The 17,084-nt window shown below is 47.3% G+C and overlaps 1 protein-coding gene across 1 annotated transcript; it reads left to right on the top strand.

The window, feature by feature from the left end:
* Positions 1-535: 535 nt before the first annotated feature.
* ELP6 (elongator acetyltransferase complex subunit 6) lies at positions 536-14,086 on the top strand. The gene is made up of 7 exons (XM_083467253.1): positions 536-700; positions 3,099-3,177; positions 6,570-6,640; positions 8,299-8,432; positions 9,849-10,044; positions 11,355-11,501; positions 12,896-14,086. The coding sequence occupies exons 1-7, from the start codon at positions 647-649 to the stop codon at positions 13,022-13,024; spliced, it is 810 nt and encodes a 269-aa protein (XP_083323379.1). The 5' UTR covers positions 536-646; the 3' UTR covers positions 13,025-14,086.
* Positions 14,087-17,084: the final 2,998 nt, after the last annotated feature.

Below are 17,084 nucleotides of genomic sequence, written 5' to 3' on the forward strand. Positions count from 1 at the left end.
GTGGTACCTATTTATCTACTTGCACTTTGACGTGCTTTCGAACTGCAAGTTGGCAGGAGTAGGGACCGAACAACGGGAGCTCACCCCGTCGTGGGGATTCGAACCGCCGACCTTCTGATCGGCAAGTCCTAGGCTCTGTGGTTTAACCCACAGCGCCACCCGCGTCCCTTACAGTATTTCCCCATACAGTACTGCAAAAAACATGCATCTATCATCGCCTTCTAACAGCTCATAGGGAAGACCACCTGCAAATATCTAGGCATTGCAGCGGGTTGGGCTAGATGACCCCTGGGGGTCCCTTCCAACGCTGTGATTCTATCCATGACAATTCTTTTATCTACCAGCATTCAGCTGTCAGCGTGGCGAGTGGATTAATTCCCTGCCCGCCCGCTCCATTCTGCGACCTCGCGCCCGCCCGCGCCGCTTTCAAGCGGACTGCAGAGGGCGGCGGCAGCGAGAGCGGAGCCGAGACCCAGGGGCGCATGCGCAACGCGCCTCTTTTGACAAGTTGACGGCAGAGGGCGGCGGAGGCCGACGAGCGCATGCGTACTGCGGCGGCCCTGCAGGCCTCGCGAAGCAGCGGCGCCTCTTTCGACCCTCGGCGGACGCCGTACTGAAGAGAGAGAGCGAGAAAGAGAGCGGCGCGATGTTCGCACAGCTGAACGAGCTGCTCGGAGCCTCCGTCGAGAAGCCGGAGCAGGTGAGGGGCCGCCGCCTGGAAGTCTCCGGCCTCCGGGGAGCGGTGGGCGGAGGGCTGGTGGGTTGTGTGGGGCTCCGGCTCCCAGGATGCAACGCGCGTGCATGGTGTGGGAGCGAAGCATGCTGGGATTTGTAGTCATTCCCCCCCTTGGCCTTCCAGGCCTTCCCCCCCTAAAGTGAAGCCTGGGGCTCCGGCTCCCAGGATGCAACGCGCGTGCATGGTGTGGGAGCGAAGCATGCTGGGATTTGTAGTCATTCCCCCCCTTGGCCTTCCAGGCCTCCCCCCCCTAAAGTGAAGCCTCTTTCTGGAGACTTCCAGGTCCTTTGACTTCTAATGTATCTATCGCTTTTCTATATTACTGTGCACAAGGTGGATTACAAGATAAAGGAACAGCAAAATAAGAGAGCAGTCTTGCCACACCTTATAGCAATCTGATTAAATACAAAAAAGTCATCATAAAAACGTAACTTTGAAATAGGTGACATATCAAATAAGGTAACATTGAATAATGCCTTTGACTATAATAGTACACTACAAAACCAACTCCCAGAATATCAGCAAATAATGATTAAAGAGAAGTTCACAATTATAATCATTACTAAAGTATAATCAAGAAAAATAGTGGCAAGTCACAATGCCTAAAATACCACAATAAATACAAAACCGTGTAACAGGGTCGAATTAGAAACAGGGGCACACAATATATAAAATTATTATTTTTCATCCCTGATTTCTATCTATTCTTGTTAATATTAGTTAAATTTGTATACTGCATTGATATTAACATTATTATTACTATTATTATATATTTATTTGTTCTTCGACTTTTTCCCATGATAGGGACTCAAGGTGGCTTATGGATAAAAAACAGCTAGAAACACAGAGAAATATAACCATTAAAAACAATTAAACATTGATGTAGTTAGAACTACAGTGGTACCTCGGGTTACATACGCTTCAGGTTACATACGCATCAGGTTACAGACTCTGCTAACCCAGAAATAGTACCTCGGGTTAAGAACTTTGCTTCAGGATGAGAACAGAAATCGTGCTCCGGTGGCGCGGGTAGCAGCAGGAGGCCCCATTAGCTAAAGTGGTGCTTCAGGTTAAGAACAGTTTCAGTTTAAGAATGGATCTCTGGAACGAATTAAGTATTTAACCCGAGGTACCACTGTATATATATCTACAGTGGTGCCTCGCAAGACGAAAAGAATCCGTTCTGTGATTCTCTTCGTCTAGCGGTTTTTTCGTCTTGCGAAGCAAGCCCATTGAAGGATTAGTGCTATTAGCAGCTTTTAGCGGCTTTTAGCGGCTTATCTGCTGATCGGATCAGCTGATAAGCAGCTTAGCGGCTTAGAAAAAGGGGGGGAAGGGGAAAAAACCAGCAGGAACTCGCAAGGCATTGTCATCTTGCGAAGCAAGCCCATAGGAGATTCGTTTTGCAAAGCACCTCCAAAACGGAAAACTCTTTCGTCTAGCGAGTTTTCCGTCTTGCGAGGCATTCCGTCTTGCCATCAATTTTGATTTTAATTAATTCTTATGATGTTTTATAATGTTGCACGATTTTAGTGTTGTTAGCCGCCCTGAGCCCGGCTTCGGCTGGGGAGGGCGGGATATAAATAAAATTTATTATTATTATTATTATTATTATTCGTCTTGCGGGGCACCACTGTACATATATACACACCCATATTTTTCCCCCTCCAAGGAGCTCAAGGTGGTATAGGCAGTTCTCTCCCCACCCTCATTTAATTTCCGCCGTGACCCAGTGAGGTCATAATTCTTGGTTTCCAGACCCTTGGTCATCTTGATCGTCATCCTCTGCACATGTTCCAGCATGTCAATATTCTTTTGAAATTGGGGAGCCCAGAACTGGATACAGGACTCCAAGTGGTGTCCAGCCAAGGCAGAATAGAGCGATACAGTGGTGCCTCGCAAGACGAAAAGAATCCGTTCTGTGATTCTCTTCGTCTAGCGGTTTTTTTGTTTTGTGAAGCAAGCCCATTGACGGATTAGCGGATTAGCGCTATTAGCGGCTTTTTGCGGCTTATCTGATGATCGGATCAGCTGATAAGCGGCTTAGTGGCTTAGAAAAAGGGGGGGGAGGGGAAAAAACCAGCAGGAACTCACAAGACATTGTCGTCTTGCGAAGCAAGCCCATAGGAAATTCGTTTTGCGAAGCACCACCAAAACGGAAAGCTCTTTCGTCTAGCGAGTTTTCCCTCTTGCGAGGCATTCGTCTTGCAGGGCACCACTGTACTGTTATTTCCCTTGTTCTGAACTCTAGACCTCTGTTGATGCAGCCTAGAATTGCGTTAGGTTTTTTTGCTGCTGCATCACACTGTTGACTCATGTGATCATTTCATTTTTATACTCTCCTTATTTTTTTGTTTTCCAGGGCAAGCTGACCTTGCTGTGTTCTGACAAGACAGATGCCAGCTTCTTGCTTCACCATTTCCTTTCCTTTTATTTGAAAGGTATGCAGCAAAATCAATCTGGTGATTTAAAAAAAACAACAAAAACCACCCCATATTTCTTACATAAAACCAAACATTGGCAAAATGGGATGCAAACGTCTTTAGAAGAACCGTAGCATGTGTGTATGTGATCTGTACACCTGTTTGAGGGGGAGAATTCTGGAATGTGTTCATTTATTTATTTATGTAAATGGGGGAATAAAACCGTCAACAAGATAGACCTGTGAATGTAAAAATTAAATGAAAATAAACACAAAGCAGAGCAGTGGCCTGGAGGATTCAGAAGAGTGGATGAAATTTCTGCAGTCAGCCTGTTTATATTCTGTGCTGGAAGGACTGAATATATATACCGTATTTTTCGCCCTATAGGACGCAGTTTTTCCCCTCCAAAAATGAAGGGGAAATCTGGGTGCGTCCTATGGGGCGAATGCAGGCTTTCGCTGAAGCTTGGAGAGCGAGAGGGGTCGGTGCGCACCGACCCCTCTTGCTCTCCAGGCTTCAGGAAGACATCCGCAGCCTAGGCAGCCCTGTGGGAGGTCCCGCAGGGATGTCTAGGCTGCGGATAGCAGCCTGCTTCCCGGAGCGCCGGGCGCCGCAGCAGAGAGCGCAGAGCGCCGAGCGCGCCGGGCAGACATCGGCCAGCCCCACAAGCTTGGGGGGCAGCAGGGAGGCGCAGCGCCGCCATCCCGCTGTTCCTCAACCTGGTTCGGTTTCCCTGACCTGGTTTTGGGGGGGAAATAAAGGGGGGAAAAATTCCCTTCCCCCCCCCCCAAAAAACTAGGTGCGTCCTATGGGACGAAAAATACGGTGTGTCTATATATATATATATATATATGCAGGTTTTGGTGTCTTCGGGTGTCTTCCCGTGTAAGAGTTGGGGTGTCTAGGCGACGTTTCGACGAGGTCTCACTCGTCATCTTCAGGCTGGTGCTTTCGGCTTCTTGTTACTGGAACAGAGCAGGATCTCAGTGTTTGAGTTCCTATAAATACTGTTGAGGGGGTGTGGTGTATAGCCTCCAACGTTCTGGGCAGAGAGGAAGTTCCCAGGTTAGTGTGCCTTTTCTTCTTTTGTTCCTTAATTACTTGAGGGATATCTTGAGTGATTTCTTGAGTGATATTCTGAGTACCACTTAGGTGGGTCATTAAGTGTGGATTAGTTGCTAAAGCTTTCGTGTCTTGACCTCTTGAGCTTGTGAAGAGTTTTTCTGAGAAGATGGCTGTACTGCACTTAGTTGTGCTCTGGCTTGGCTTCGTGTATAGGGGCGAGCTGTGGTTTTGTGCCCTGTGCCAGCCAGATCTGTGTAGGGATAGCAGGGGGGTGCAGCATCCGGAGGTGCCACTATGGTTTGGCTACTGGATGGTGTCTGTAATTTATCTGTGGAGAGGGTCTGGGTTTGGGTCTGGTGTGGTTGATTGGTGATGGCGTTCTGTGTGCCTCTGGTTCTGGTGTCGGTTTTTGTGGGGAGGGCTAATTTCCAGATGTCTGGCAGGCGGCAGACCGGAAAAAAACACACACCAACCGCTACTTACATGCCCAATCACACCACCACCCTGCACAAATAAACTCCGTAGCCAAGACTCTCATCTCCAGAACCAAACGCCTGGCTGACAAAGACCACTTGACAACTGAGTTACAGAATCTCTCAAATGTGTTAATCGCCAATGGATACCAGCAAAACAGGGTTACGAAGCTAATCCAAAAAGAAACACCCCCCAAAAACCAAGACACAGAAGAAAACAATGGCATGGCCCTCCTTCCTTATATCAAGGGCACTACAGATAAAATTAGCAAAATCCTCCATAAACACAATATCAAAACAGCCTTTTGCACCAACCAAAAAATAGCCAATATCCTCAGAAACCCCAAAGATAAAATCCAGTTGGAAAACCAAGGGGTCTATGAAATACCCTGCAAAGTCTGCCCAGCCACGTACATTGGACAAACAAACAGACGAATAAATGCACGTATCGCAGAACACAAGAATGCCGTCAAAAAAGAAGAAAAAACTTCCTCTCTTTTCCAACACATGAAAGAAACAGGACACGAAATTAATTTTGCAGATTCCAAATTGCTCTTTAACATGGAACATCACCACAAGAGAATAATCATGGAAGCCATCGAGATAGAGAAACACCCTCACAACATGAACAAGCGTGACGACACGTCCCGCCTGCCAGACATCTGGAAATTAGCCCTCCCCACAAAAACCGACACCAGAACCAGAGGCACACAGAACGCCATCACCAATCAACCACACCAGACCCAAACCCAGACCCTCTCCACAGATAAATTACAGACACCATCCAGTAGCCAAACCATAGTGGCACCTCCGGATGCTGCACCCCCCTGCTATCCCTACACAGATCTGGCTGGCACAGGGCACAAAACCACAGCTCGCCCCTATACACGAAGCCAAGCCAGAGCACAACTAAGTGCAGTACAGCCATCTTCTCAGAAAAACTCTTCACAAGCTCAAGAGGTCAAGACACGAAAGCTTTAGCAACTAATCCACACTTAATGACCCACCTAAGTGGTACTCAGAATATCACTCAAGAAATCACTCAAGATATCCCTCAAGTAATTAAGTAACAAAAGAAGAAAAGGCACACTAACCTGGGAACTTCCTCTCTGCCCAGAACGTTGGAGGCTATACACCACACCCCCTCAACAGTATTTATAGGAACTCAAACACTGAGATCCTGCTCTGTTCCAGTAACAAGAAGCCGAAAGCACCAGCCTGAAGATGACGAGTGAGACCTCGTCGAAACGTCGCCTAGACACCCCAACTCTTACACGGGAAGACACCCGAAGACACCAAAACCTGCATTCCTGTACCCGTGAAAATCTACGAAAGCATATATATATATATATATATATATATATATATATATATATATATAGTCTTTTCCTTCTGCCAGAAAGCTGCACAGTTCGTGTGAGAAGCACCTCCTAGCAAATGCAGTGCTCCATCTGTCACTAGTTGGGACCCACCTAACTTCAGATAGAATCATCACAGAATTGTCAAGTGGGAAGGGACCCCGAGGGTCATCTAGTCCAACCCCCTGCAATGTAGGAACCACAACTAGAGAATCCCTGACAGATGGCCATCCAACATCTGCTTCAAGACCTCCAGTGAAGGAGAGTCCTTTGCCTTCCTTCCACTGTCCATTTGGGCAAGTAAAGTCAAAAGACGCAATGAATCGGCAGTGAATCTGGTTTTGTCATTTCCCAGCAGGACGGGAAAGCCTTGAAAGGCGATGACAAAAATGACAATGGGGAAGGGCCTTTTCAGAGCAACAGTTTGTTTCCTGCCGTTTTTTGTGTTGTAATCGCCTTGATGGTGGGAACATCGTAACAGCAAAACACCTTGTGTCCTTTTTTGTCTTTCCAGCTGGCTGCAAAGTCTGTTTCGTGGCTCTTCTGCAGTCCTTCAGCCACTACAACATAGTGGCCCAAAAGCTGGTAAGCCAGGCTGATTTTATTGTGTTAATTAAAACATCTCAGTTCTGCCTTTCCATTTCTGGCAGCAACAGATCTCACCTTGAAAGGTGGGGGACAGAGACAGGCCTCCAGGGGTGATCTACCTGGCTGTTGGATCAGGCCGAGGGGGGCCAAAAGGGAAACTGTTAAGGGAGCACAGCAGCTCTCCTGCTCACGATTACCAGCCATATACGGAATTAAAATTAATACCATGGCTGCGTCATCATCAGCATCTTAATCCAGCGGCTCTCAAACCTTTGCAGGCTGCTAACCCCTTGGTTCCATAAACTCATCTCCAGGGCTCCCTACCCTATAAAATAGCAGTTTACACAACCCACTAAGGGCGATAACACAATTAAGTTCAGCAAATAGGATTGCACAAAAAGCATTTTCATGCATTCTTACGGAAACATAAGGGGCTTTATAGCACAATGTATTTCTATGCAACTGCTTAACAAACACACACAAACCTTCAACTACCACAGATGTACAGTTAAGGATTTAGGAGAAAATCAATAGCTGTTACCCATAATAGGCTATCTTGTGACAACTCAGAATCGTTGCAAATGGATGTGACCTAAGGAAATAGCGATAAGAGCAGCGGAACTTGAAATGCAGAGGGTGGAAGGTGTTTTGCTTGAGGCTTTAAGCTGGTCAGTCATAGAAAAGTGATCAATGCGCTTGGAGAAGACCACCTCCAGCCCCCCTTGCCTTTTAAAGGTAAAGGGACCCCTGACCATTAGGTCCAGTTGTGGCCGACTCTGGGGTTGTGGCACTCACCTCGCTTTATTGGCCGAGGGATCCGGCGTACAGCTTCTGGGTCATGTGGCCAGCATGACAAAGCCACTTCTGGCGAACCAGAGCAGCGCACGGAAACGCCGTTTACCTTCCCGCCAGAGCGGTACCTATTTATCTACTTGCACTTTGACGTGCTTTCGAACTGCTAGGTTGGCAGGAGCAGAGACTGAGCAACGGGAGCTCACCCTGTCGCGGGGATTCGAACCGCCGACCTTCTGATCGGCAAGTCCTAGGCTCTGTGGTTTAACCCACAGTGCCACCCACGTCCCCCCTTGCCTCTTAGCACACCCTTAAGTAATCCCCCTGCCCCCTGCAGGGCAGGTACCACCCACTCTGGGAAGCAGTCAGCTAGAGCATTGCTCAGTCGTGTCTCCAACTAAGCACCATCTATGAAGACGCTTCTTATCAGGAAGGACTATTTCCTTCATTTTGGTATAATTTATGACCAAATAAATTAAGTACATAAGAAAGAGCCTGGCGGCTGGATCAGGCCAGAGGGGGCCCATCTACTCCAATATCCTGTTTCTGGTGACTCTTCAACACACAGGAACTGGTGCAGAGGTTTCTCACAATCGAGGGCGATTGTGTGTGTGCTGTCTCTCCCAAGGATTTCCATAGCTGTCTGCGTTGATAAACAATGCAAAGGATTTGAAACTGGGTTGTGAGGAACTCCTGGGCCAGCTTCCACGTGGAACGGGAGATGGTGAATGTTCCTGCTTGTTGCTTTTGGCAGGCAGGCCACCCTAGCCAAAAACCTGCAGGAGAGATGTTCAAATGTGCCTGGCGTCCGTTTGCAAAATTGCAATGCTTGCATTTCTCCACCTGCAAACATTGCTTTTCAGGGAGTCAGCTTGGCTGCGGCCAAAGAACGAGGCCAGCTTGTGTTCTTGGAAGGGCTGAAAACTTCAAACGACATATTGTTTGGCCAACAGCGGCAAGAACAGACGGCTGAAGTCAGCCCTTTCCAGTTCCTCAGGTAACTTGCATCGCTGCCCTAACCAGATCTACTCAGAAGTAAGTCCGACAGAAGTAGGGTTAGGATTGCAGCCTAACTCCTTAAAAAAAGGAGTGGAAATGTTTTGATGAATATATGTCAAAATATTGCTCAAAAAAAGATAATGCTAATATGCCTAGATTAAAACGCGAAGTACTGGATGGAAGAAAAATTAGTAAGGAAAGATAATAAGAACATATAGATGATTTGAGAAGACTGTAGAATGCAAAGATTATTGTAAATTTTATAATGCCAAGTCAAGTAACCTTTATTGGAATCACATAAGAACATTCAGAATACATTCAGAATGGGTAGGCCAGTGCGATCTGTTGCCACCCCAACGGCACAGCCACCCGCCAAAGGGCAGAAGAGCAATCCGCCTCATCTCTGTGGGTTTCCATCAAGGGCAGGATCCTGTAGCATACTTTGGCGACAAAAAATCAGATAGAGGAACTTAGCTACTGTCTTGGTGAGCTCCAGGTCTCTCTCTTGTAATAAGAAGTGCATGACCTCCGTCTCTGGTTTCCATGTTGGAATGCATAGATGGTCTAAAAATTGTTGGCAGAGATCATCATACACATTACATTTAAGGGCCGTGTAAGCTGGAGTTTCCACCAGGTGGGCATCGCATGGGCAGAGCCTATCTCCTTCTGCCAAACCCGCAAACCTACCGCAAAGGTGGTTAGAAGGATTAGAATTGAACCTAGCCAGCAAGAAGGCCCTTCTTCCTTGCAGATTAAACAAAAATTGTAAATAATTAAGGTTAAATTCCTGCACCCAAGAGAGTCGAAAATAAAGAGGGGAGCATGTTTTTTCCGCAGCTGAGATTAGTTCCTGGCGATCTATGTCCCACAGCCTAGTTTTTAACATGGTCTCGGCGACTGGGAAAGCCACAGCGCCCAGGAGATCCTCTGAAAGCCCAAATTGTCGTATCTTTGGGCAAAACAGTTGTAGCCCTGGGGAAGGGAAGGAGTCAGGCAGAACTTCGCTGAGTAAGGTATCTTTGTCTGCTAAAAAATTGTATAATGTGGAGGAAATCGAGTGGGGGTGGAGGGAAGTGAGAGGAAGGAGAAAAGAATAATATGATGGATTGAGGAAATATAAATGTAAATGTATAGGGGGATGGGGAGGAAATGTGTTGGCTTTGGTACATTTGTATTGTAATGTAATATGTGAAAACCAATAAATAACTGTTGCCAAAGAAAAGGAGAAAAAACCGGATTGCAGCCTAAGCCTTTGATAGCATATTTCATTGAGTGGGGAGAAGTTTCCTGGCACCTGTTACATAGGTATGTGTTTGGAGGTAATGTCTCTTGCTTGCGGTGGGATGTTGTGGATGTTGTAGATGTGATCTTCCAGGGACTTAGACCTCTCCTCTCCTCCGTCTGTCCCTGGCAGTGGGGACGGCTCAAACCTGAAAGCCCTTTATGAGTTTGTCCGGAGTGCGCTGAGCCCTGCCGCTGGCGGAGACTCGTGGAAATGCCCTGTTCTGCTCGTGGACAACCTTGGCATCTTGCTGGGCCTGGGTGTGAGACTGACGGACATTCTTGACTTCATCCATTATTGCAGAGTCACTGTGAACACTCAACTTAAGGTACCATGATTGCTGCGCAGGTTGCTTTCCCTTTTGACAGGTGCCTGCCCTGAAACGAGTGGCTGTTGTCACTCCAGCGTAGGCAGGGCTTGGAAGGAAATCCTGTTCCTTTTGCAGTCCTTTCTTGGGCTTTCAAGAACTGTTTCCAAAGTGCTTAATGCAGGCACCACCAAGCCCTTTCGCATGTTCTCCTTGTGTGCAACCACGTACATGGGCGGCGCCAGGAAGTAGATGAATACAGTGGTACCTCGGTTTAAGGACAGTCCTGTTGACGAACTATTCAGTTTACGAACTCCGCAAAACCGGAAATAGTGTCCCAGTTTTTGGGACGCGGGTGGCACTGTAGTCTAAACCACTGAGCCTCTTGGGCTTGCCAATCAGAAGGTCGGCGGTTCGAATCCCCGTGATGGGATGAGTTTCCATTGCTTAGTCCCTGCTCCTGCCAACTAAGCAGTTTGAAAGCACGCCAGTGCAAGTAGATAAACAGGTACGGCTGTGGTGGGAAGGTAAATGGCATCTCCATGCGCTCTTTTGGTTTTGTTGTTCCTTTGCGCTAGAAGTGGCTTAGCCATGCTGGCTACATGACCCAGAAAAACCGTCTGCAGACAAACGCCGGCTCCCTTGGCCTATAGAGTGAGATGAGCGCGCAACCCCAGAGTCGTCTGCGACTGGACTTACCTATCAGGGGTCCTTTACCTTTACCTTTTTTTTGGGGGGGGGAACTTTACCTTGGTCTAAGAACACAATCTGAACAGTGGAAGGGCACTGGCGGCGGCAAGCCTCATTAGGGAACGCGCACCTCAGTTTAAGAAGGGTTTTGGTTTAAGAACAGACTTCCGGAACGGATTAAGTTCGTAAACTGAGGTACCACTATAAATAATTTCATTCATACCCAGGAATGGTGGGAGAGAGCTGGAGAGCCTTCATGACTCACGAGGAGACCCTCTCCGGAGCCTGAAGAGGACGTATATTTAGCTTTTTAAAATTTTACCTGTGTTGTTTTAATTTGCTGGAGGCCCCATTAGCTAAAGTGGTACCTCAGGTTAAGAACAGTTTCAGGTTAAGAACGGACCTCCGGAACGAATTAAGTTCTTAACCCGAGGTACCACTGTAGCTGCCTTGAGTCCTGGTCTGGGGGGGAAAGGTGGGGTATATATAAATAGGATAGTAATCTGCCTCTTAGCTTCAAAAATTCAGAATTCAGCTCGGTGCAGATACTACATAGTTAGGAGACTGGGGGCGGGTGTCTTATTGGCGCCTCCTGATCTAAAATTGGAGCTGAAACTGTTGTGGTGCTTCCTGGCTCTCAGGGGAACTTGGTTGTGATGCTGCTCAGCAGCGCCGACTCGGAGGATGAGGAGAACGAGCTGCTTGTGAAGGCTGTCCGTCACCAGAGCAATCGGATCCTGTGGGCAGAAGGACTGGCGACTGGCTACTGCAAGGATGTTCATGGGCAGGTGAGTGTGTTGAAGCAAATATGAAGGTGAAAGGCCTGCAAACACCACCTTCATCATCAAGATAACCTCACGATTAAAGAATGGCAGATGAAGGTGATAGACTATATGGGATTAGCAGAAATGACTGGCAGAATCCGCGACCAGGGAAAAGAGGCGGCGGAAGAAGATTGGAAGAAATTTAAGGACTATCTTAAGAAACATTGCAAAATTAATGAATGTTAGAACGATGTTGGTCTGAAAAAATTAAGTGGTTAACAGCTGTAAAGGTTAAGCTTAAAGAAAAAAGGAGGTTATAAATTAGATAAAACTAAGAGTAAGGATTTGTTGAAATAAAAATTTTCAAAATGGGATGCAGAAAGGGGAGGTATGGGGAAGTCGGAGAAATAAGTTATAAGAAAATAAGGATATGAAATTATACTTGTTATTTGTTTTTGTGTTTGTTTGTGTTGTTCTGTTTGTTTAAAAAATTGGTGAAAATTTAATAAAAATTTTATTTTTTTTAAAAAAGATAACCTCACGATTAATTGGTAGTTGTTGCAGCAATGAGCTCATCTATGTTTTGATTCACTTCTGGTTGCTGATTTGCTACCAGGAGAAATTCCAGGTGTTACTATTAGTGTAAAAGGTAAAGGGACCCCTCCCCTGACCATGAGGTCCAGAGATATGTCAAGCCTTTATTTGTTGTAATTGTGATGATCATGGCATGGTACAGCTGATGAAAACCCCCAGATTAACAATCTCATAAAATTAGAATATTGTGAAAAGGTGCAGTAGCTATTCAATCCATAACTCCTGCAATGGGTTCCTGAGCCTTTGAATGGTCTCTCAGTCTGGTTCAGTAGGAAGCACAATCATGGGGAAGGCTGCTGACCTGGCAGTTGTGCAGAAAGCCATCATTAAATTTCATTTGGGTTTTCGTCAGCTGTATGCCATGATCACCGCAATGATAACAGATAAAGGCTTGACATATCTCGCTTTGCGTGTCATGAGTCTATCTCATATATTAGTTTCACCTTTTATGTTGAATTACTGAAATAAATGAACTTTTCCACGATATTCTAATTTTTCGAGTTTCACCTGTATGTTTAGTGATCTAGCAGAACATATTTTTTAATATAGTGGTACCTTGGGTTAAGAACTTAATTCATTCTGGAGGACTGTTCTGAACCTGAAGCACCACTTTAGCTAATGGGGCCTCCTGCTGCCACCGATTTCTGTTCTCATCCTGAAGCAAAGTTCTTAACCCGAGGTACTATTTCTGGGTTAGCCGAGTCTGTAACCTAAAGCGTATGTAACCTGAAGCATATGTAACCCGAGGTACCACTGTATATAAAAAAACAATAAATAAACGCCTTCTCTCCCCCGCCCCCCAATTTTTCATTTCTTTGCTCCAGTTATCGATCATCCAGCGGAGCTCGTGGGAGAGGAAAGCGGAGCAGGACCACTTGCGCATTTACCAGTACAAGATCCAGGACAGGAACGTCGTGTTTTTTGCTCGCGGGATGTCGGCGGCTGTGCTGTGACTTTCTAAGGGTTAGGGGAAGCTTGGTTCAGGGGCGATGGAGAAGGAGTGGCTCTGTCCTCAGGAAGATCTCGAGGCATCGAGAGAGGGACAGAAGGATTCTCCCATGCAGAGGTGGCTTTTGCAGTGACGGTTCGGTCACTGTGGTGTTCTGTTGGGGTTTGATCCGCCACTGGCTTCCCACCTCCACTGCAGTCCTCTGTCTGATCTTGAATTTGTTCTGAGCTGCTCTGCGGACAATGTCGAAAACAAGGAAAAGACTGTAACCAGTAGTTTGGGGCCTGTCACTAAAAAAAACTCCAGCCAGCCTTGGTGTTGTGCCAGGTGGTCTCGGGAGGTTCGCCGGTTCTTGAGCGAGTGTCAAAAGACAGCAAGGCAGGTCAGGAGGCCGAGGCGACTGAAAACGCTCCATGTTCAGTTGTGTACAGGTGCTGTGCCCATCTTTGCAGTCTGTCGGGTCGCCCAAGATACCAACACAACCCAGCCTTCAAGTATGCTACGGACGGAAGGCAGGAAATGACTTGCGTGCCGATGAGATAACTCAGGGAAGTGAGCCAAGCCGCACAGTCTGATTAAAGGGGCACCAGAATACCCCTTGTAGTTAAGGCAGGGAGCTCAAAGTGACTTTCTGCAAGGATCACCATCAATTTCCCCATGGGTAACGTGGTCATGCGACCAAGTCACTGTAACCTGACCTGTACTTGACGTCACATCAGTAGTCGGGGAAAACAGAAGTTTGGGGGAAGAGCCTTGCAGGCTGCATTAGGAGCCCTGCAGGGGCCCAGTGTGGGCCCCTGGCTGGCAGTTCCCAACCCCTGGCTTAAGAAAGACAGGACCAGCACAACAAGGGACACCTCTGCTCATCCCAGGCACTCCATTCTCCTCATCTGGATTTGGGCCTGAAAGCACGGGGAATCTCTGACATTGCCCAACATCGTTTCTGATTGCGGGGCGTGTCTGTTAAGGCCTCCACCTTAACCCAGCAGAATCGCGAGACAGCCTTAACTCTGGCCTTAAACCAGCGGGGGTTTTGACAGCTGAATAAACACGCAATTCAAGAGCAGTTGCAGATTTCATGCTTGGTTGATGCAAACCTATTCTCTCCTATTTAGTTTGGATTTGCAATGTTGGGATGCTGCTATCCACTGCTATCCTAACAGCTCTAATCTCCTTAATTTCCCCATTTATAGGGACAGGGCTTAATAACTCTCTCCAGTCAGCAGTGACCTTTTCTCCAAGAATCCATCTCAAAAGACAGGAAGGTGGAGACATCCCTGCCCCGACTATCAATCACTGGTGGCAGATTGCTGTGTTTCCTTCGGTGAGGAGCGTTAAGTTAAATATCTCTGCCAAGTGGAGCAAATAGGGCAGTCCCAGATCTCCTTAATGTGCCTATCTTCTGGGTCCTGGGAGGCAGAGAGTGAAGCTGAAGCTGATTAAAAAATACTGATAAGTGGGCTCTGGTTGTGCTGAAGCAGGAGCAGGGGACCGTTTGAAAGCGGAGGACGACATTCCCTTGTGAGCCATTTTCTGGGGGCCGTAATCCAGAGGTGAGCGGCATCAGAGGCAAAGTGGAATGGGTGAGACTGTTGCCTTTGCAAAGGAGGCTCCATTCCAGCTGTGTAAAGCCAGCTGCCAGAGGTACAGAGAGAGAGAGAGAGAATAAGAGAATAAGAGGTAAGAGTCACACTCAATCCAAGCAAGAGGCATTGTATTGCAGGGAGTTGCACTAGATGACCCTTGGTATCCCTTCCTTTTTTTTTAATATGCTTTTTATTAGGTTTTCATTTCATACACACAAACAAAATACACTGATATTTCATATCCTTTTACATCTATCTTTCTTTTGGCCTCGGTCCAGTATACCTGAAGGAGCGTCTCCACCTCCATCGTTCTGCCCGGACACTGAGGTCCAGCTGCGAGGGCCTTCTGGCAGTTCCCTCATTGCGAGACATGAGGTTACAGGGAACCAGGCAGAGGGCCTTCTCGGTAGTGGCATCCACCCTGTGGAACACCCTCCCACCAGATGTCAAAGCGAAAAATAACTACCAAACTTTTAGAAGACACCTGAAGGCAGCCCTGTTTAGGGAAGCTTCTGATGTTTAATAGGTTATTGTATTTTGGTGTTTTGTTGGAGGCCGCCCAGAGTGGCTGGGGAGGCCCAGCCGGATGGGCGGGGTATAAATAATAAATTATTATCATTATTATTATTATTTCCGCTCTACCGAGCATTGACTTCCCTCCCTCCCTTCAGCAGGTTTTCTTATTCCAGTCTCTAATCCACAGTTCCTTGGTAATATCTAGTCCATGTCATAAGATTTATTTCAGCCCTGCTAACATCTTCAGTTTTCTACAGTTCTCACTTATATACTCCATAAATTTACTCCATTCTTTTTGAAACTTTGTTTCCTCCTGATTGCGGATCCTTCTAGGTCAGCTTTGCTAATTCCGCATATTCGACCATCTCCGTCTGCCACTCCTTCACGTTTGGTAATTCCCGTGTTTTCCATTTTGGGGCTATCAAGATTCTAGCAGCAGTCGTGGCATACATGAATAATCTTTGGTCAAGACCCTTGGTATCTCTTCCAACTCTACAATTTTATGGTTATCACCATAAAGGTAAAGGGACCCCTGACCATTAGGTCCAGTCGTGGCTGACTCTGGGGTTGTGGCGCTCATCTCACTTTACTGGCCGAGGGAGCCAGCGTACAGCTTCCAGGTCATGTGGCCAGCAGGAGTAAGCCACTTCTGGTGAACCAGAGCAGCGCACGGAAACACCGTTTACCTTCCTGCCGGAGCAGTACCTATTTATCTACTTGCACTTTGACGTGCTTTCGAACTGCTAGGTTGGCAGGAGCTGGGACTGAGCAACGGGCGCTCACCCTGTTGCGGGGATTCGAACCGCCAACCTTCTGATCGGCAAGTCCTGGGCTCTGTGGTTTAACCCACAGCACCACCCGCGTCCCAACGGTTATCATCATACAGAAGCACTAGAGGACTCGAAGCAGGACCAGTGAGGGGTCTCACTTGGGGATGTGGAGCCCAGCTTGAGAGTCTCCCAAGGGCCAAGTACAGAGTTCCTCCTGGGCTGTGTCCAGAAAGAGGTGTTGGGGGTGAGTGTTCAGACCCCTAGGCTCTCATTTGTGGGGTGCCTGAGGGCTCTGTCCTCTCCCCCAAGCTTTTTAGCATCTTTATGAAGCTGCTGGGAGAGATCATCAGGGGCTTTAGGCTGGGTGCCCGCCAATATGCAGATGATACCCAGCTCTAACTCTCCTTCAAATCAGAACCAGTGAGGGCAGTGAAGGTCCTGTGTGAGTGTCTGGATACAGTTGGTGGCTGGATTGAGGTTTAATCCTGACAAAGACAGTGTTGGTGCTGACCTTTCAAGCCCTAAACAGCCTCAGCCCAGTGTACCTGATGGAGTGTCTCCATCCCCATTGTTCTGCCCGGACACTGAGGTCTTCTTCTGAAAGCCTCCTGAAGGCTCCCTCCCTGTGAAAAGTGAAGCTGCAGGGAACCAGATATAGGGCCTTCTTGGTAGTGGCGCCCGCCCTGTGGAAGGCCCTCCCATCAGATGTCAAGGAAATAAACAACTATCTGACTTTTAGAAGACATCTGAAGCCAGCCTTGTTTGGGGAAGTTTTTAAGGACTGATGTTTTTATTATGTTTTTAGATATGTTGTAAGCCACCCAGAGTGGCTGGGGAAACACAGCCAGATGGGTGGGGTATAAATATTATTATTCCATAATTTGACACCCGGTGTTGACATTCTGTCTCTGACCTGCTGCAGGAAAGGAAACGTGGGCGCTCTGTATATTGACAGCTGTGATTGATGACCTCCCACATCTTCAGTAATGAAGTGTGGGAAGACAGGAATGATGTGTACACTCATAGTTGCTACAGGGCTCCAACCCCACCTGTTATTGTTAGACAGCTAAACCTAGGAGAAGTTGGATGTGAAGTGTATGACGTAACTATGGGACCGCTTCTCCTGGTATGCCCCGCGGAGGACCTTAAGGTCCACAAATGACAACACTTTGGAGGTCCCAAGCCGCAAGTT

The sequence above is a fragment of the Podarcis liolepis genome, assembly GCF_965112155.1.
Source record: "Podarcis liolepis genome assembly, chromosome: 12".
NCBI lineage: Eukaryota > Metazoa > Chordata > Lepidosauria > Squamata > Lacertidae > Podarcis > Podarcis liolepis.

What these genes read in the sequence shown, in the direction of transcription:
- ELP6 (XM_083467253.1), top strand. Translation starts at nt 647, where the DNA reads ATGTTCGCACAGCTGAACGAGCTGCTCGGAGCCTCCGTCGAGAAGCCG. An exon ending in CCGTCGAGAAGCCGGAGCAG is followed by an intron (nt 701 to 3,098) that starts GTGAGGGGCCGC and finishes TTTGTTTTCCAG; the next exon opens with GGCAAGCTGACCTTGCTGTG. An exon ending in AGCCCTTTCCAGTTCCTCAG is followed by an intron (nt 8,433 to 9,848) that starts GTAACTTGCATC and finishes TGTCCCTGGCAG; the next exon opens with TGGGGACGGCTCAAACCTGA.